We start from the raw sequence: 20,353 nt of genomic DNA, 5'->3' as shown, positions 1-20,353 counted from the left end.
AGAATGGCCTGAGTTGGAAGGGATCTCAAGGGTCATCAAGCTCCAACCCCCCCTGCCTCAGAGAGGGCCGCCAACCTCTATATCAAATACTAGACCAGGTTGCTCAGGACTCCATCCAACCTGGCCTTGAACACCATCAGGGACAGAGCATCCATAGCCTCTCTGGGCAGCCTGTGCCAGCACCTCAGTGTTTGCTCTCCATAAACATTCAGCGTCAATGAGTGCCATTTCTTCCACATGGAGGAATTCAGTGACACACCTTTGCTTCATACACACTTCTATGTCAGACACCATTTTGTCAGACTGCCCCTCTGCTGCCACAGTGTCACACAGCAACAAAATGTGACAGAGTATTGGTGGCATACAGTTATTTGCCATACCTTGAGTCAGCACTACACTGCACCCTCTCCATGCCCTGTTTTCAGCCCAGACAGCATTAATAGTGCATCAATGTTCCATTGGTGCTGATTAATGGTCCCATGCCCAGGGCAAGGCTGCAGGTCTGACATGCCTGAACAACAGCGTATTCTCACAAGGAGATAAAAGCTGCTATGAGGAAAGAGTGTCTTTTTACATATGAAACATTAAAAAGATTACCCTGTGTGAGTGAATCACATGAGAAGCAAGACTGATGAGTGCTAGTTTATGCATGTAAAATCCACTAATGCTCAGGGTGTTTTCCCAGTTCTTGGTAAATTTTCTTCAGCATGTTGATCTCCAGGGGCATTTATGTGAACCTACTATTTTCACCCAGTGCAGGAACTCTCCCTGGCTCCAGACTGTGAAGAATATCACCAGTACCTCCAGATGCATGCAGGCAGACATGATCCATCAGGCACACCTCACTCAGCAATGCAGCTCTTTCTCATCCCGTGCTCCAGGGACCACTGCACCAACCACCACCACCACCTCCCCCCCGCCCCAGGTGCTCTGCTGGTTTCCTGCAACATTGCACAATGTCACACTTCCCCCAGAACACAGAACTGCTCAAATTCTGGATGTGATTCTCTACCCATCGACTTTTTATTTTACTGTAAGGGGCACTATCTCCATTGACTACATCAGCTGTCATGTCGGATTGTGATTAAATCCAATAGCTCTTTCTCAGAACTAAAACCAAGACAACTTCTTTCCATTCTCATTTCACACGTTTTCTTAATACCCTTCAATCTATCTGATGTTCAGCCCTCCATCTCCTGCTTCAGCTATCTATTTTTCTCCTTCCTCTATCATTTCCTCCTTCTCCGTCCCTTCCTCTCCCTCATACTCTCCAGTTCACAGGCTCTGTGTTTTCTTGAAAGGAAGCAGAAGTAGTGAAAAGATAGTGACGGTCACAACCCAGCATCTCTGAAAGGAAACCCAGTGAGACAAACATGTGTGACTTGTGACTTTCTCATGGCTTGTTTCTAAGAAATTATTTCCGAGTAGCTGTGCTCTTACCAGCATAAGGACAGAGAAGCATCCTTTTATGCCATACTACCTAGCTGTTAACACAGTTGTATCTGATGTAGCACTTTCTTCTGCACTCAAGCAAAATAATTAATGTGTCCTTGATTATCACGCTGTGCATACTATTTTTCCTTATCCTGTAGTGATCCAACTTTCTCCTGAGCCAGAACATAACATCTGTGTCTGTATGCTGGATACTACTCTAACTGAAGCCCAGGCCACTGTCCTATTGCCCATCTCCATCTCCCAGGTTCAGCAGCCAAGCCCCTCCAGACTCTTCACAAAACACCAGCCAGGCATTTACTTTGCGTGGCTATAGTTAAAATTCAGTCACATTCAGGAATGGATGTGCCTCTGAGTACTCTGCATGTTGTAGGACAGTTGTGGTCATCATGATAGTATGAAGTCTGCATTGGGATGCTCTCTGAAAGGAGAAAATAAAGACAAATTGGGCACGAAGCTAGTAGTAGGAAACAGTAAAAGGAACATGAACTCTGCTCCTGTGCTGGAGGAAACAGAGAGAGAGGAGTGAGGAATGGGGCTACAGGCTTTGCTGGGAACACCCTCTGTGTAGTTCAACTCATACTGTTGAGATTTCACAAATAAATTGTGTAAATAAAAATACTAGCAGACTGAGTGTTTCCTGCCCCATGAAGCTTGAGGTCACACCTAAATACAGTTCAGAGCCTTGCCACTGATGTACATCTGGAGCCCTTGGTATAGCCCTGGTAGCCACGTGTGCACTCAGTCTCATTCTCTTTCTGTCACTAAGATGAAAGTAGGATGGAAAAATTGTCCTGATAAGAGAAAAACAACAATAGAGAAGAAAGAAGGGAATAAACAAAGACAAATATTCACTTTTAATTGTTCTATTTCCCTAAATCATGCATAGAGCCAGAAGAATGATTAACTCTGTCATCTTCACATCTTTACACACAAGCATGATTTGTCATGCAACAACTCCCTGCATCATTGACTGTTTTTCCTTTATGCTCTACAGCTACTCTACATCATTCTTTGCCATCTGCTATAGCTGGAAGCAAAATTCATGTGGTTTTCTGGGTAAGCCATGGGCGGCCTCCTGGCCCCAGACTACCTTTTCATCAGCACTGGAGTGACCTTTCAAAGTAGTTTAATATGGAGATGCTTATTAAGAAGAAAAACTTCTACATCTTTGCCAAAGGACAACATCAAAACTTGCTTTTTGGAACTGATGACAAGGTTTTTGACCACTTTCTTTCACCTTGAGAGTAAGGAATAAACCCTTTTTTATGAGGAGGAATTAATTATCCACACTGATTCACCCTCCCAATCCACACAAATTACACCCTCTGTGAATAATAAACCTGTTCAAAAGGAAGCACTTCCTTATCTTTCTTACCACTCCCCCTTACAATAATACAGTTCTGGCAAGCTGAGAGATACAGTCCATGTACTTCTTACCATTACAAAAAGCCCTGATTCATAGGGCTTTTAAGCCCTTGTTTGTTTGAAGGGAGAATGTTCACTGCCAGTTCCTTCCTCCCACTTGCCTTAAAGGAATGCTGACTGATCTTCAAGACAGGTGCTTCAGAGAGAAAGTGGATGTGTGACTTTCTTATTTACCACTCACAGTGAGTTGGTGCAAATACAACTGCTGTTGGGACACTTCCAGACTTACCTCTTTGCATAAGCCTGTACTTTCTTTGCTCTTTGGTAATGCTGTTACTGTCTTCAGCAAAGAGACAGATGTGTGACTCACTATCTCTAGCCTTCCAGCTTACAGCATAAGTTCAACAGCTAAGCGCCTGATCAGATGTCATACAATTATGAAGAAGAGGGAAGGAAGTACTTTTCAGTGTTCTGCTTAAACACTTCCCAAGAAAAGAGGCTAATCTTTCGGCAAAAGACATGCAATTTGTTCTCTCTTCTGCCGAGTTGTACTCAAAATCCCCCCTTTAACTCACCATTCTCCTTGTGTGCAATGATTTCGGAAAGGAAAATTCTTTGCCACCTAGTCAAACAGTCATTAAATAAAACATTGTGAATGTCATCTTACTGATGTAACCTGACTCCTGTAATGCTGTCTCCATACAAATAGCAGCATCAGAAGTGTGGATTCTGTTTATAAGAAGACCACAGATAAGGGATTAAAACTCAAAGCTAATACTGCACGCTACATGCACACAAGCTTGAGACTGGAGACTTGTCTTTGCAGTCACTGAAGGTCAAATGTGCACTGTCCTTCCCTTCACACTTCTTTCAAAGATGAAAAAAAAAAGATGCGAGTTTATCCTTTTTTTACTCTTAATGGACAGAAATAATGCCACATATTTGCAGAGCCTTGAAAGGAGAAAGTGGTTGGAACTAACACGTCTCTTTGGTAAGGCTGCTAGAGTGATTTCATCTTACATGGAACATGCATAGGCCAGTGTTGCACATACATTAATTTCCAACCTAAAGTTCAAGATTGTTAGCAGATTTCACAACAGCTTAAGACAGACATTGAAGACAATTCTTCTGGTAAAAAGAACAGGTAGGAGAGATGAGTCTTAAATTCTGGATTTCCTCTGCTCTACAAACAGAGCCACAGTGAAATCAGTCTTCATGGATGTATAAGACAGTGAGCAGACAGTCACAAATTCAATGGCAACATATACATGACTACTAAGTTCCACTTGGGATGGGATCCTTGACCAGAAAGGCTTAAATTCATTCTTTTAGAAAACCCAAAGTCACAAACTGGTAACACACCAAAAATTTACTAGCCAGACAGTATTTTTTAACCCCCAAATGAGTTATACTTTGGCTGAAAGGATAGACAAGGACTTTCACCTCCAAGACAGAACATGAGGATGAGGCCAGATCATCCTTCAGACACAATGCGAATCTTGTCATATCTTCATAGGTCATCTATAGCCTTCCTTGCACTCAATGGAACCTCTGTCTGACATGCTATATCACAGACAGGGCATCATCTAGATATCCCTGGAGGGCAGACTGGATCAGATCTTCACCTGCAGGACAAGATCACCTTCAAGAAGGGATCCTGACAGCTATGAGTGCTCACTGCAAGTTACCCAACAGATATCATGCAGTTCAAAGGTAGCTGAATGTCCTAAGAAAGATGGCCTTCCTTCAGGAGAAAAAGACCTCCTTCATTTCTAACAAAATTAAACAAGATCTTGAAAAAGTTACAAACACAAACATTTTACTATAAAAAGCACATACAGTTGGAAACATGGCACATAGCATGAGGAATTCAGACATCTTCATACTCATGAAACAATCAATGGTAATTAACCAGGTGAACAAGAATAACACGATCAGCTGGAGAGGTCCTGAAAGAAAGCTTAAACCAAGAAACTAAAAATGCAGTCCTACATAGGAGCATTTTTCAAAGTGGTCCTTGTCACATACGCTGTGTCAGACAGCAGAGGTTCAGTGCATGATTGATTAAACTGTGTACAGAAAAGGAGATTATGCTTACAAGTGTCTGGTAAATTTTTGAGGTAGATAGAGTTTATATAAGATGGGTTCTACCTAATCAAAATAGAATCGGTGCTGCTGACATTTAAGATTGAAAGTGCTATGAGATAATTTTAAACTGAAAACCGAGGAAAACATGCCAAGTGTGGAAAGTAAATTGTTCAGAGTGATATATCTGTGTGGTCTGGAATCACAGAAAACCAATGACTTAGGAAAAAAAAATCAATAAAATAGAAGGTACTGAAAAACAAGCAAAACAAAACAAAGAAAAGCAATTAATACACCAAATAATGAGAACACATCAAAATAAGCAACCAGATCAAGTCAAATGTCCAAATATCTCCATTCAAATATCTCAACTTTAAAATAGATGAAATGACAGAAGCACTGGGGGATGCCCATATTTGTTTTATAGGGGAACTTTAGTGATGGAAGTTCAATGACAGGAAGGTTTTCACTGGAACATTAATAATGGAAAACAGATTCCATATAAGACAAACTGTTTCTTTTTACACATTAATGCTAAAGAGTGTATGGTGACAAACAGTATGTGTTGTAACACAGAATTTCAACAGCTGTGCAGTTTTGTTACATGATAAAAAGAGCAGTATGTTGTTGGTGCTGTGCTATCAATCATCTGACCGAATCAAGGTTTTGGTGCTAGAGACAATCTATAACAATGGAACATTCCAATCACACTAGACAAGGTAAACATAACAGTGCACTGTGACGCAGACTTTGTCTGCACTGGAGGACTACACCAGGACAAGACAAAGGCTTGAGCTCAGGACTGTGATCACAGGCTTCACTCAGATGTTAGCAAACAGTTTAATATGTCTGTTATCCATCTCAATAAGCAAGTCAAAGACAATTTCCAATACACAGTGTGGAAAAGGCCCCCTCCTACTACTGAGGAAGAGTTTGGGTATGTGGAGGTTCCATGATTGTCCCATATCTTCTGTCCTTAAGATATTTATTTCCCAGTACTGATGTAGGTATCACATTGCTTCTTGGAGTTATTTTATGAACATACATGCAAGAAAAAATGATAAACTATCATTTAATCCTAAACAATAAACAAGACCCAGTACAAGTTGAAACAACAACATACAAACGAGACAAGAAGAAGCCCAAAAAGCTATTTAAAGTGTCGAATGTCTGAAGCAATAAATGAGCTGTTTAAATAATCATTTAGGAACTTGGAAGAGAACTTAAGCCTTCTGCAAATCTGCCCATGCTATAAAGGTAGGGTTTCTGTAGCCTCAATTTTCTTGCTTTAAGCATCCACTGTAAGCTATAGGCAGTCAGAATATCAGAAAGGATGTAATGACTGTTTAGCCCCACTATGTTTTTCTCTGCATTTCAGTATCACAGACTTTGCTCCATGTAAAAGAGAAGAAAATGATGTCTCCAGACTGCTGTGCAATCTACTATGAGGTGCCTGCTTAGAAGGTTGGACCCAATGGTCTCTTGAGATCCCTTCCAACCCCTATGATTCTGTGGTCATGAATCCATCATGAGTCTTCAATAATGAAAATAAACTCAAGATATCCATAGCTATCCCACAGACTTCTGAATGCAAAAGACAGATAACTAGATAAAATATATACTATAGGACACCAGCAGATGCAGAAGTATTCCACTCGAAATGCACACAACAAGGTGCTAGAAGGCTTTGAAATAAGGATAGTGTAACACAAGGGAAAGTACAACAATAACAGTAAGGAAGTGAGATCTCAGGCTGCAACAAGTAGGATTCACACAAATGCAACAGCCATGGGCACAGAAGACCACAGGTAAGCAGGGACCTCTAGCAAGATACCCTTGTCTCTCCATGTCCAACTTTAAATGAGGTCTGAAAAAGAATGGATGCTGGATCCACCCCTTCTGGTCACTCAGGTGTATTGTGTGCAGCTGAGCTCCCCTGGGCTGGCCCTACCTTCCCACCAGCTGTGACTTAGCATTTCTACTACAGATAGGAAAAAGTCAGCCAATTGTTTCAGATAGTTTTACATCTGCTGTTTTAGACAAACAATTTAGTCTTCAGTGGTGAGAACCAAACATTCCCCTATCAATGAGCTGAAAAGGACATAATGAATCGGCAAAGCTATGGACCAAATCCGGCTTACATAGAGCAAGTCTGTATGGTCAGAGCCCACCTGCTTAATACCATGGTGAAGTATCCATGGAGTAATGTGAGGAGTTGTTATGGTTGAGGCTAGAGAATACTGGGAGCCACTAGGAAAATGTTACAAGGGGACAAAACAGGTGTTGAAATAATTGTTATAGCTCTTCTCCATTTACAGAAGATGATTCAGAGGGTTTCTTTTCATGGAAAGTTCAGCTCTACCGTGAGAACTGAGGGAGAGCATAGGGAGTGAGAGGAGTCAGAGTTTAATCATTGGAGATGTACAGGAATAAGACTGTGTACAAATGTGTTTGACAGTGTATACACAGGTGTATAGCAGTTGGCCGGGTGGGTTGGGCTTGTTTTGCATTACTCTGCAGATACAGTTTTCTCAGAAATTCTCCAGCTTCTGTTCTTTGTGGGCTTTCCATTGCTGTTTCTTTTTTCTATTAAACCACTCACCCTCAGTTTCCTTCTTTATGTAAAAGACAGCCCCCAGACTCACAGAAAGAAAACAGCTGACTAGTTCCACATGGATTGTCATTGGAACCATTGAGGCCACAATATACTTAGCATCTTAACCTTATGCACAGTCAGGTAATATATTTCTGGTTGAGAGTTATTCTTATAAAGCAATAATAAAGTTATTAGCCGAGAGAAAGAAGGAGAAAATTTTTTACTGTCAAAACACAGGCAGAATCTGTGAAGTTTGAGTCAGAGAGTTATAAAAGGTGACCCACACTTTAAATTTAAACTGCTTCTCCTTTTTTGGCTACCTAAGAAATACAGGAAATCACCTCTCAGATACACAGGGTGAGGGACTTGAACTGCCTTGTGGCAAACCTAATCACTGAAGCCTATTATAAGTGCATCTTGTGTCATCAGAATCACAGAATCATTAAGATTGGAAAGACCACTGAAGTCTTACAGTCCAATCATCATAATGCTTCCTTTCCTGAATATCAGTACCTAGCATAACAGAAGGTAGCTGCAGCCTCCTTTTGCACAGTAACTCTGGGGCTTGAGCTACTGACCAGGGAAGCTAAGAACTAGAACATGCAACAGTCCCAAAGCCAACAAAACACAGAATTGCATGATTTTAGCATTCCAACTGCAACTAGGCCTCATGCAGAAAGGAATGTAAGACAAAAACAAAATTTATAGAAGCCTTGATTCTGTAACTGTGTAATAAGAGGACTTCACTAGCACAGAGTAGCCAGAAGTCCTTTGCCTCCTTCCACTGTGCATTACATATTTTCTTTAATGATGCTTAGGTGAATATTGCACAGATAATCTTTTTAGCAGAAATTCTTTCTGTTCCAAGATGATTTTAATAGTTGCTGATGAAAACCACCATTCAGCTCCCCTACCTGGACAACGGCATGTTACTCTTCAAGTTCCAGGCTCCTCAAGTAATTTTCACATTATTCGTGCTGCTCTGTGGGGTCATATAAACATCTCTGTATCCATAAATCCTGTCTCCAAGAGCTGTCTCTTCAAACGCCCAGTGAAGTGCAGGAGGAAAAGACAGCACTCAGAGTTCCAATCACAGTGTAAATGAACTTCATTTGAAAGCCCTGAGTGGAGCAGAAATTCTTTCACTGCCTATTCTTCTTGGTTATTAAAACTGTAGCAATCCTAGGCTAATCAAGGTGATGCATATCAGAGATCTGAATCCAGATACCTGATTTTCATATGAATTTGAACATCTAAGTTTATTACCAGCCTACACAGGGCACAACCATACAGCCTGGAAGAAACTGGCTTTCTTACTCATGACCCCCAAAAAGTGGTTCCTCTTTTACAATACAGCTTATGAAGAAAAAAGGGAAAAAAAGAACACACCATATAGTTAAGATGAATTATAACATACCTAAACCAATGAACTTAAAAGAAAATCATTTTGTATTTAAACATACAGAAATGGAGAAGCCCCACCAGACACAGGCTTATACATCCTCACAACTTTTCTCTCATCATTTTCCTCTATTGGCCCATTCTGTTCTTTTCACTGTACCATGTCCTTGGGATTTTCTACAGTAATATATGTCTCGGTAATGTCTCCATGTTAAACCAAAAAAGATCAAAAAACACCATGTCTCTCAACATGGCAACATTTAGATTGTCTTTTATGACAAAATTGCAAAGGTCACTGACGATGAGAACAAGCAATGGCTTTCAACATGTTGCACTGGAAGATAGAAAAAGCAATTGTTGTATATTTGCTCCTAGATTGCAGAGTCCATTTTTATCAGATAGCTGCCACCTCTTTCAGCTACTCTTAGCTTTGCTATTCACTGACATTTGCTCCTTCAGCAGATTTCTGTGATCCAAAAGATTGCTGCCAGGAGAAGTAATCATCTGATTTCAAGTTTCTGAAAAGTTAAATGGTCTGCTGGGGCTCCTGTGTATCACAGGGTTTCCCCGCAGCAGTGACGAATGGCAGGTGTGTGGCATTGCTGGTTGATGGCAGTAACAGGCTGTCTGTGCTGATGTACTCCAAGGAGCACTGCTGAAGGAATGCAGGACAGCCACGAGCCTCTGGAGATTTCTGATCTTCTGTTCTCACATCTGTGCTTTTCCCACAGCTGGTGGGAAGTGGTGAAACTTCCCTCTTGTAGTTGAGATAACGCATCACTTCCTTCTGATCTGGGAGAAGGAAGGGCTGCAGAGGACCTGCTCCTGACTGCTCTTGCCTCTGTGCAGCCTGGGGACTGTCTTTGTCTGGAAGGATCACATACTGCAGGGACATGGCTTTCTCCTGTTTTTCCATTGGATTCGAGGTCACTTCCAGTGTCTGATGCATCTCAGACTGAGAGGATGTCACTGGGCTGTACAAATATGGGCCATTGAATGCAAAGCAAGTGACTGCTGTCTGGGAAGTCATATTTGCATCAGCACAGTTTGTCCTTGGGCAGACAACTAGGGCATTTATAGCCTGGTATTGGCTCTGTAGGTCTAATGCAGCTGTCTTCTCAGTCCGTGCTTCAGGGGACTCTGCCAAAATCTTCGTCTGCCTGAATGAGGAACAGTTAAAAGTTGCTCATGAAATATATGTTTGTGGTAAGCACAAAGCAGAAACACAAGCTTAGTAGAAAACTGAAGTAGCTATGCACATGGCTAGAATGATCTGTATAGGGGAGCAAGTTAAACCAGATAGCACAGAATTGTATCCCCAGCTCAGAAGTAACTGCCATGGGCAGTTCTGGTGACAGAACGTTTGACTATGGCTTCCCATGAGTTAGGGAGTTTGATGAGCGTGTCATTCACAGTGTGGCTGCAATGTTCTCTTAATTCACCTGTCCACAACTTGAAGGAAGCTAGGCTGATCCATGTTCTCTGCAAGGCTGCATTTGTTGACGTCCAGCTGACTTCTTGCATGCTTGTTTCTTAGAGGAACATTCTGGAAAATGTAAGGTAAGGTAAGGTAACATAAGGTAAGGGGAGAGGAGAGGAGGGGAGGGGAGGGGAGTAAATGCAGATGATGCATTCTCCAGAGGTCAGTATTGGGCTGGCCTTGTTTAATATTGTTATTGACAGTCTGGACAAGGGGATTAAGTGTCCCGTCAGTAAATTTGCAAATGACACCACACTTCCTGTGAGGAAGTGTCAAATCTGCCTGAGGGTAGGAAATCTCTACAGAGGGATCTGGGCAGGCTGGATTGATGAGCTGAGGCCAATTGATAACAAGACCAAGTGCAAGGTCCTGGCACTCACTCACACATAAATGCAGATATGGTGTCTGCCTCACACAAAGGTCATGTAATAACATAAAGTATTGTATTGCCATGTAATATATATAAAGTTTACAGAGTAACTGTTGGACAAAAACACATTTGGAAGTGCAGTGGGAGTAGAGTGAGGACACTATAGAATTGGAAATTCTACTCATGCAAGACTGAAGTGTTTTACCACCAAAATTCAGAGATGCCTGTTCCACTTTTTCCTTTTCCACTTTTGGTGGAAGGAGGGAAACTTCATTGAACAAATGCTAAGTGTGTTCGTCTCATTCCAAGACAGAATGATTGTCTTTGTAAAAGACAGACATGTAGTAATATTAATTCCAGAAAATCCAACCCCTCAAAACGAAAGTTTCTTAAACACATCTACCATCTCACTATAAAACACTTTGAATAGTTACTATCTGCAGACAAGCAGAAGCAACAGATAATGAATTTCCAGTGACACTGGATTGTTTCAGTTAGTTAAGTTCTAAAACATCTGAAAATTTCCTAGCTTACGTATGGACTGAACTTCTAGCAGTAAGGAACGGGCTAATTAAAGTGTATGTCCCTTGCAGATTAGGTGACAAAGAGGAGTTATGAATTATTGTGATTAATGAAGAAGAAAGAAAAAATGAACCTTCAAAGATACAGATCCCGCATACCTTTAAGTAGCTCTGGAAGAGCAGACTCTTGCTGGGATTTGGAATATTTTCCTCCCACTGCTTCTTCTGCCTGCAACAACACCAAGATTTCAAGGTTTGTGTCTCAATGTGACAAAAGAAAGGGACTATACCTCATGCACCGTGCTGCTTTACATGGCCCAACCATGGCCCGGGAGTCCAGCAGCAAATTCTCACCATTGTCCAGCCAAGCACGAGGCTGACATTGCACACCAAGGCTCCTCTTTGCACAGACCACTCCCACGGTAGACAAGCAGTGCCTCACCCTTTATTCCACTCCCATGGCCAACACGCAGCTAAATAGCCTCCTCACAGAACAAACTTACCTGAGGAAGTATTTAAAGCTGCAGTAAGCAGCAATGAGCAAAGTGATGATGATAACTGGGAGCATCAGTGGGAGAATCACTGGTGAAAGAACTGAAAGAGAGAAAAAAGAAAGGGGGAAACAACATCTGAGGCTCCACTTCCCATAACAGGTTTGGCATTCAGGTCATTCTTCATGAAAGCATATCAGGGAAGTAGAAGTGAACAAATGTGCCCTGAGTACCTTATTGATGACCAAAGGAAGACATGTTTTCCGTCATTGATCCTTTTTCTATGTTTCAATCCCATAGGAGAAAAAAATTGTCCAAATAAAAGCCTAGATAGGTACCTAGCTTCACCATGAAAACTAGATGTTTTCAGAGGACTTAGGCTGCCCAACTTTGTGCAGTACTGGAAAGATGGGAATCTCAGAGTTCTCCTGAGCTGCCACTACTAAGGTATATAGATGAAAAACAAGATGAACATCTTGCTACTTCCCTAGGGACAAATTCTATAATGTTGCATAACTTTGGGCATGTGACCACAGTAATCACAGGCCTTCTGCTTCTAACTCCAGAATCTGCATAAACATGATAAGATCTGCATCTCCACTACGCTCCAGTGTGTCTTTTACCCAACGCCATGGCTGCTCTCTAAAAGGAAAAGGATGATTATTATTCTGTATGCCTGCATTCTCAGGCTCTTCAGTTCCTTAAAGCAGAATAAAATTCTGGGATCAGGAAACAGCAGTGATCTTTGGCAAGGATCTTTCTGTGGTCCACCATGTGCAGACCTTTCCAGCTAGCTGTATTTGCCTGGTGAGGGGAAGAAGTACCGTTCTGAGTTTCCCAGGTGAACTCTTCACTCCATTCACTCCAGTATCCCTGGTAATCCTGAGTATTCACCATTGCACGCATTCTTCCCCTGTATTTTGTAGACGGTGACAACATCTGATCAGTGAAGATGAAGGGAGGTTCATCATTGGTAATTGTTATTGTCTGCACAGTCTGGGGAGAGGAAAGAAGCAGGAAGGAAAGAGGTGAGAGGAAGTGTCATGGCCAGCCACAAAGCAAAGAGAAACCCAGGACTCCTGTACTTTCCATTACTCACCTTTTCATATTGGTTGTGCTCCCAGAACTGGACTTGATACTGCTGCTTTATCAAACCATTCCGTAAAGTGTGTTTTTTCCACCTCAGTTCATACTGTTGCTTTTCTATCCGTTCCACTAACACATTTGCAGGTGGCAGCACCTTAACTAGAACACAGAGAATATCTCAGAGTACACACCAGCACACAGACCCAGTAAATCCATTTACCATCTTCCATAATCATCTATCACATTTACAAAGATTTTCACATATAAAGCGACATCTTCTTCGTTTGTGGGAACTCTCACTGGCTCCAGTCTGTGGAAACATCACCAACACCTCCAGATGCATGCAGCCTGACACAGTCCACCTGGCTCACCTCACTCAGCATATCAGCCCTATCTCCTACCCTGCTCCAGGGATCGCTGTCAAACCTCCCAGAGCTCCACTGGGTCTCACCTACCACATCAACCACATGCTTCCCTTTCCAAGTCAGATCTCTTCTTCATCCCAGACACCTTTCCTCACTACCAATGTCCTCAGCACATCTTTTACACACAGGAACCCCTCCAAAAACACCCAGGAGACAGAAGACACAACAGAGCAACTCACTGTTCTTGGAGGCTTCTATCAGTTTCTCCTCCATCTTGGTTCTCACAGACACTTGGTACTGGCTTCGATTCCTGATGTTGCTAACAGGGATCTCACAGCTCTGCACGACGTATGGGACATGGGGCAAAGCCTTCTCATACACAGGAGAGCACTCCTCTTCCCTGAGGGGTGAAAAGAAGGTGGCAATGAGATCAGCAGGAATGGTACAGAGCAGAAGCCCAATAAGACAGGCAGGGGTAAGTATTCTGCCCCTGGCAGATCACATACGCTGATGCTGGAGTGACCCTGAAGAACAAGCCGAAGATGACAGAGGTGGCAATTGCTTTTTTCACTTCCCAGCTGCACATCAGATATGCACCATTGAAGAGGCAACGAAGGTTCCTGGGATGAATGCCACCTACAGAGAAGATCAGAGCGAGCTGAGAAGAAGGAAAAGTCCAGTGAAAGCCTTTGTCTTGCATGACCAGGTATCATACAATGGGGTGGAAACACTGAAAGAGGCAAGATGGATACTTGCTCTTGCTTGCATTTCCAAACTTCTCTATGCTCTTCTAGGACATACCTATCTTTCCAAGTGGTAGCAAGCCTAGCACCAAAACGGAATGCAGTAAGATGAGATTTCTGCATGAGCCACACATCTCAAGATACAACCAGCCCCATGGAGTGCTCCAGTCCCCCCCAGAGGGGCACAGCCCCCAGCCATTTAATCACTGCTAAGATTATCCCAGTGAAACAAGTGTTGAGGCTGCCACAGAGAAAGCAATAACTAGAAAGGGCTTCCCCTGCAATTTCTGAATTTGGAAGGGACCCACAAGGATTGCCCACCTGCCCTGGCTTCTCAGCAGGATCTCCCACCCTTGCACAGCCCCGCTCCATCTCCCCCTACCTTCAGGGGTCTCCCAGGACACATCTGAGCTCCACTCGCTGTACTGCCCAGAGAAGCCTGTGCTCTGCTCTGCTCTGGCTCTCACACGGGCAACGTATCTACTCCCTGGAACGAGGTGACTGAGATGGCAATGAGTGATGTTGGAGAGCCGATGTGAAGCAGCCTTCTGTCAGCAGGGGAAAGGAGAGAGAACAGGAATCAGTGGTGAGGGATGAAGGGAAGGCAGAGAAGGAGTATAGATGCTTCTCCAAGCAGTCCCGTTCACATGAAACATTTTCCACATTGCTTTGCCTTTCTCCCATGTGACCCCACAGGCTGTTCTTCAAACAGGCTTTAAATTCATGAGGGACAGAAGCAGGGTTAAATACATGCCAACTCAACACCCAATTGCACTGCTTTTTCTCAGTGAAGCATTGATTTTTGCATTTAAGTCAGGACAAGTGGTATTTCACCAGGAAAAACCACTTGCAGACAGAAACTTGCAGAAAGAAGAAAGCCTCTTCCAGCTGGCCTAATTCAGCATTTATTGCAACTCTTCGTAGTGCCAGAGAACAGAAAGGCTGCCCATTTGCATGGTGTTTAACATAGACCCACCACCAGACAAAAGGCTGCAGCCAGAGCCAAGACAGCCCAGCTCCTCCTGCTCTTACCTCCCAGGACTCCCACTCCCGCTTGTAAGCAACTTCATATTCCAATGCACAGCCCAGACCTTGGCTTCCATCAGGTGCTGTCCAGGTCAGCAGGAAGGCTCCTGAACTTTCTGTGACCAAGAGGTTTTGAGGTGGAAGGGGCTGAACTGGAAGATGAAAGTACAATGCGTGAGATGCAATATTGGAGACAGGGACATGAAGCGGGGAAGATAACATGTAGTTTAACTTTCTCATTTCTACAATATCTTATCAGATCCTATAATAGGAAGCTGCCTGCTGAGTACCCCTCCAACGTCCACCAGTTCTCACGTTCAACCTTTTCAATCTCAGTGTAGAGATGTTTGTCAGTTTTTGCAATATCATTGCAATTCATCTCCTAATTGAACATCAAAAAAGTTCTCAAGGATCCCCCAAAAGCATTTGAAAAATTGCTGCCTTGGGATTTTTTCCTTACCGTTTTGGAAAAGATGAACTTTTAGTTGTACGTCAAGAATCTGCTTGGGTTTGAAGCTATAATAGTCATCCACTCCAATTCCAAAATATTCTGCTTTTTTCCAACAAATCCAATGGCTGTAGGGATCTGAAGACTCATGGATGTCTTCTTCCAGCTCCTTTTTGCAATGCATCTCCTGACTGTCACTGTGTGTGTAAAAAAGTCATCTATAAAGATCTGATCTGGTGCTATACAGTTCATGCAGAAATAAATGTTTGAAAATGTTTCCACCCCAAAATGTTTATCTAATTTGCATGGAAAATTATATCCTCATTATCACTACTATTCCCATATTGCATCAGTTACTCTTTCTAACATTTTAATCGCCATTATTCTTTTATCAATTCCATTTTCATTTCCAATTTTGCCGTACAGTATTCTGTTCTTGTATCAGCATGGCTTTCTTAGTTGTCAGTCTAACCCTTGATAATCTCAGAATTTTATGAGAGTGGTGGTTTGATGAAAAATAATGTCAGAGAAATGCATCTTTTACTTTGAGTGAAAGGCAAGAAAGTTTCTGATGATCCCCAGCTTCTGGAAGGAATTCCTTTGGCAGTCCCAGAAAGACAGTTAAACATTTTATTTAATTCAGCCAAAATGCACTTCTGTAGCCTTAGCAGTTCTGTTCTGTCAAGAGACCTTATGTATTCATTAGTTTCCTTCAGAATGTTAGGCATCGTTTTAGGTGGCCTTTCTCCAGACCAAAAAACGTGATCATAAGAGAATAAGCTTTGTGAGCTTGCGATGGTCTGAGCTGCTGAAGAGATGCGATATTCCTTTTTGTACCCTCTGGACTTCTGCATGAGCCTACAACTTCATGCCCATTGTTCTTGTACAGATAAAGCCGTGGATATATGTGCCAAACTACTGTCCATCAGGAGAGGATGAGGTCTCCGAGCCAACTGTACGTCAGCAGTCATTATTCAGCTGTACTGATAACTGTCAATGTTGGCTACTAGCAAGGAAACCAGAGATATTTCTGAAGTAAGGATGGGACCGACCAGTCATGATTCCTGTATCAACCTCCTCTTGGATTAAGTTTCATGGCCCAGATGATGTTACCTATAATCACACTTTCACATGCATAGTTTATTCAAGGTCTTCAGAACTGATCAATACTTACTTTTGAATATCATTCCTTTGGTACAGAGTCAAACCAAGTAGGGCGTGAGCCTCTGAATGTTCCTTCCATGTGCAGGTCACAAGTGAGTTGTAGTCACTGTGGCATTTCAAGCTCTTCATTGGAACACTTTCTGAAATGGCATGCAAAAAAATAAATAAATAAATAAAGATGCACTGCTTACAAATGGAAATACTGAGAGATGACAGCAGGAAATAGAATGATTCTGCCATCAGAATGGGAAAGGCACTGATAGCAGCACTCTTCCAGTGGCATCATAAAAAATAACCCTTGGTGAAAATATGTTTGAAGTTGTGTTCATTCTGCATATCTCCACAGTACAGAAGGGTCAAGCCAAGGTACAACAACAGTGAAGTGAGACCCTTCAGCCTGCTGGATGTGTTTCTGGCCAAAGTATCACTTCCAAGCAGAGACAGTTGTCTGGGCGTAGTGAATATCACAGTCAGCAGTAATGTGGTGATTATCTCATCCTTGTGTGTTTTCTATGGGATTTCTTTGCAACCAACCTCCACACTCTGACCCATCCGTCTGCACCTACACTTGCCACAAAATGTTTGCTTTTTATCAGAATGCTTGTTGTCCTACAGCAGAGAAAAAGGGACCCAAAGGAACAAGAAAAAGTAGAAAATGAGGAAGAGTAACTAATGAGAGGAGACCGGTTTTAAAAAGAAGAGAAGAAGGCAAGCATCAAATAAAAGAAATTATAAATCTGAAACTCACCTTTAATGGCTTGGTCACTGAAGCCCAATGACAGATGTAGAAAAAAAATGCAAAACACTTTCATCTTCATACTGTCCTTTGAACACATATTTTTATCAAAAATAAATGTTTTCATTGCCCACTCTGCTTTTGTCTTATTGTGGAGCTTCTTGTTTTCATTTCTTGTAAAGAGAAGTAAAACTGAATTAGGGAACTTAGGCTTTATACTCTCTTGAAGTGATGCTCGGCAAGAACTCCCTCCACTAATTTGCCATGATAAAATTCAGATAGAATGTCTACAGAGCCTTTACTGATGGGCAGAAACCTGGTCTTCTTATTGTGTGAACCTGCAACATGAACAAAGAGTGAAGAGTAAATGTGCACATAGAAAGGAAGTGCACAGATTCTTTCAGCTATTCTCAAGAAACATGCATTTTCTGTGAATAAATTTATCTCGCAAATTCACTCGTCCTTATGCTCTTTCTAGTCTTCCTTGTCTTCCTTCTGTTTTGTTACTTTCCTTAAAAATATGTTACATAACCACATACCTCCAGAGTATGTGACTGGATTTCCATATTCATTCTTTTTCCGGTTGTTCTTGAATAGAGTACTCCCTGGACAAATTGCAAATTTTAGCAACAATTCAAAATAAATCATTTCTTTTCTTTTGTGGAAGGCCATGGTCCACATTCTTTGGTACTAGAATACTACCTCTTCTGGCCATCTCTCATTGCTCTCTCAAAAGTATAATAAACTTACAGAGGTCAGACCCCTACAGTCACAGAGCACACAGTCTCTAGCTCTTTTCTACTGCTGGGGAACATGGAGAGATCTCCTTTTCAATTCCTTTTGACTTTCAGATTCCTGAATGCTGCTTCTTGACACCAGAAACAGCTGTATGAGCCCTTGCATAATCATCACAAAGAGTTCCCTTAAGGGCTCTCAAGACTTTCTGTGAGAGAAGGCTGCTATTTTGCTTTCCCCAGAAGGAAGTTCCCTTACCTGCATTCAGAGCCGTCCAGGAGGCAGATGATAAAACCAGATGGATGACCCTCACTGTTCAGCTTCCCCAGCAGTATTGAGAATCTTCTGATACAGCAACCAGCCACAAAGGAATCTGTAAATGGCTACAAGATTTTTGTACCTTCCATACATTTGTATATCAGTTTTGAAGAAGCAGACCACACCCTTTCAAGGAAAGCAGATGTTTGTGTAGTTGCATCATCACGTTTCTCCTATTTTAAGCTCCTAAGCACTTACTCAGTGTGGACTGTTTAAGCAGGAAATACGGGGAAGGAAGTATGTCACTGCTAATCTGTTCGTTAAGAGTTATCTGTTCTTGGGATTAGTGTATTTATGAAGAAAAAAGGGGCAGAAAAAGGTTTGACTGCAGTAAATGTATGAAAGTATAGGAAGAAATCCTCTTCTTTCTACTCCAGTATTGTTTCTTGCTTTACTGTAGTCTTAAAAAGCTCCAAGAATGGGATCATCATTTACTTTGTGTTTGTATGCATATATGTAATTTGAAGCTAGAGAGACTACCTTTATCGCTGTGATCCTTTAATTTGAGCAATGTTTTAAAACCATCTACGTTTTACTGATTTCAGCAATTAATACTTGATGATGATTTTTATAATACGTAGAGGAAACAGAAAACTGGGGCTTAGCTCCTTTTAATCTCCACCATTCTGTGGTTCTATGAAAGACATACTCAGATTTGTGCTCTTATGAGTAAAGTACAAGGGGCTGAGATGGGTCCCCAGATACAGAATGTAACTCTTCAGTCTGTTTGTTTTTCACAGCCACTAGACCTCTAAAATCTGACCAAAACCACACTCAGCTGATATAGCCACTCACAACAACTCCTACAATATACAAAAGAACATATACATATAATATAGAATATATATATATATATATATTGAATAAGGGAATAATAGAATAATAGAATGACTTGAGTTGGAAGGGACCTCAAAGATTAATGAGTTCCAAACTCACTGCCTGTCATGGTTTTGTAATTTTGTAATTTTGCTATCAGTATTCCACATCATAACATCATGTCAAGTATGGATACTTCTGTTGAATGTGCAGTCCACAGAAGAAGACTACATATCCCAGAGAACAACAGGAGTAACAATAAGTCACGGGACCAGGACTCTATATAATCTCGTTCCCAGGCTGGAGTGCCCTCCTTCTTCTCTCGAACTTCTCGGAGAGTGGGAAGCGTTCCAGCCGTGTCGCCTAGAGTTCACAGTAGGCCTCTCGGTTTTCGGAGACTCTCTCTCTCTCTGTTTCGTTTGATTTGTTAGCCTTAATTATATTATATTGTGTTATCTTGTATTTCGATATCATATTTAGTAAAATAAGTTTTTCCTCCTTAGATTGTCGCTGTTTTATCCCACTCCCCTTTTCCCCCTCCTTTCCAGGCCCCGGGGGGGGGGCGTGGGGTGGCTTCCCCTGTCACGGGCATAGGTAAATCTAAGTAACCCGTGACAGATTTTTGGTGGAGAATGCGGGCATAGAGCTTTTTAGCTTTTAGAACAACTCTCTCTTTGCTCTTAAAGAGCTTCGTTACGGGAGTGTTGGGAGTGTTATCTTTCCGTAGCTGCTCACAGAGAACGTGACCTTGAAATACCAGACAAATTGTCAACATTAAGGGCTGCTGCACATTCTCAGCATTGCTATCTAACTTTTGTGTAGAAAACAAAGGGATTTCTTTCTCCCTTAGAGCAAAGCTAGCTAGCTCTGACTTTTACAGAGCCTGCCAGCTATGAATCCACTCTTCATCCCAGTTGCTCTGTTTAAGGGATTGAAAGCAATTATGATCTTCTTAAAGTATTGGTCAACTATTAACACCATAATTTGGTGTTGTGGAATTGTGCAGATATATAGCCTAATAAGGTGGATACTGATGGAGACACCTGCCTGGTACTTTTACGAGATGTGGTATGGTCAGAATTTTGGCATCTACACCTCAGATGGAATTGTGAATCTTACAAACACTTGCATCCCAGATGGAACAGGCAATTT

At 41.9% G+C, this 20,353-nt stretch overlaps 1 protein-coding gene across 1 annotated transcript; it reads right to left on the bottom strand.

Moving 5' to 3' along the window:
• Positions 1-8,932: 8,932 nt before the first annotated feature.
• On the bottom strand, positions 8,933-17,595 carry LOC107313755 (cytokine receptor common subunit beta-like). Its single transcript, XM_085539732.1, has 13 exons — positions 17,345-17,595; positions 16,607-16,736; positions 15,445-15,629; positions 14,991-15,136; positions 14,341-14,506; positions 13,722-13,851; positions 13,455-13,615; positions 12,864-13,009; positions 12,589-12,760; positions 11,777-11,867; positions 11,433-11,502; positions 10,345-10,448; positions 8,933-10,062 (listed from the first exon to the last, which is right to left on the bottom strand). Exons 1-13 carry the CDS (start codon positions 17,457-17,459, stop codon positions 9,429-9,431), a joined length of 2,250 nt encoding a protein of 749 aa, XP_085395858.1. The 5' UTR covers positions 17,460-17,595; the 3' UTR covers positions 8,933-9,428.
• Between the last annotated feature and the right edge of the window lie 2,758 nt (positions 17,596-20,353).

Source organism: Coturnix japonica, chromosome 1 (genome assembly GCF_054131305.1).
Source record: "Coturnix japonica strain WE chromosome 1, WE-NBRP24, whole genome shotgun sequence".
NCBI classification, from domain to species: Eukaryota; Metazoa; Chordata; class Aves; order Galliformes; family Phasianidae; genus Coturnix; species Coturnix japonica.
Note: the sequence above shows the minus strand (reverse complement) of the source record. Positions and strands in the feature narration are given on the sequence as shown.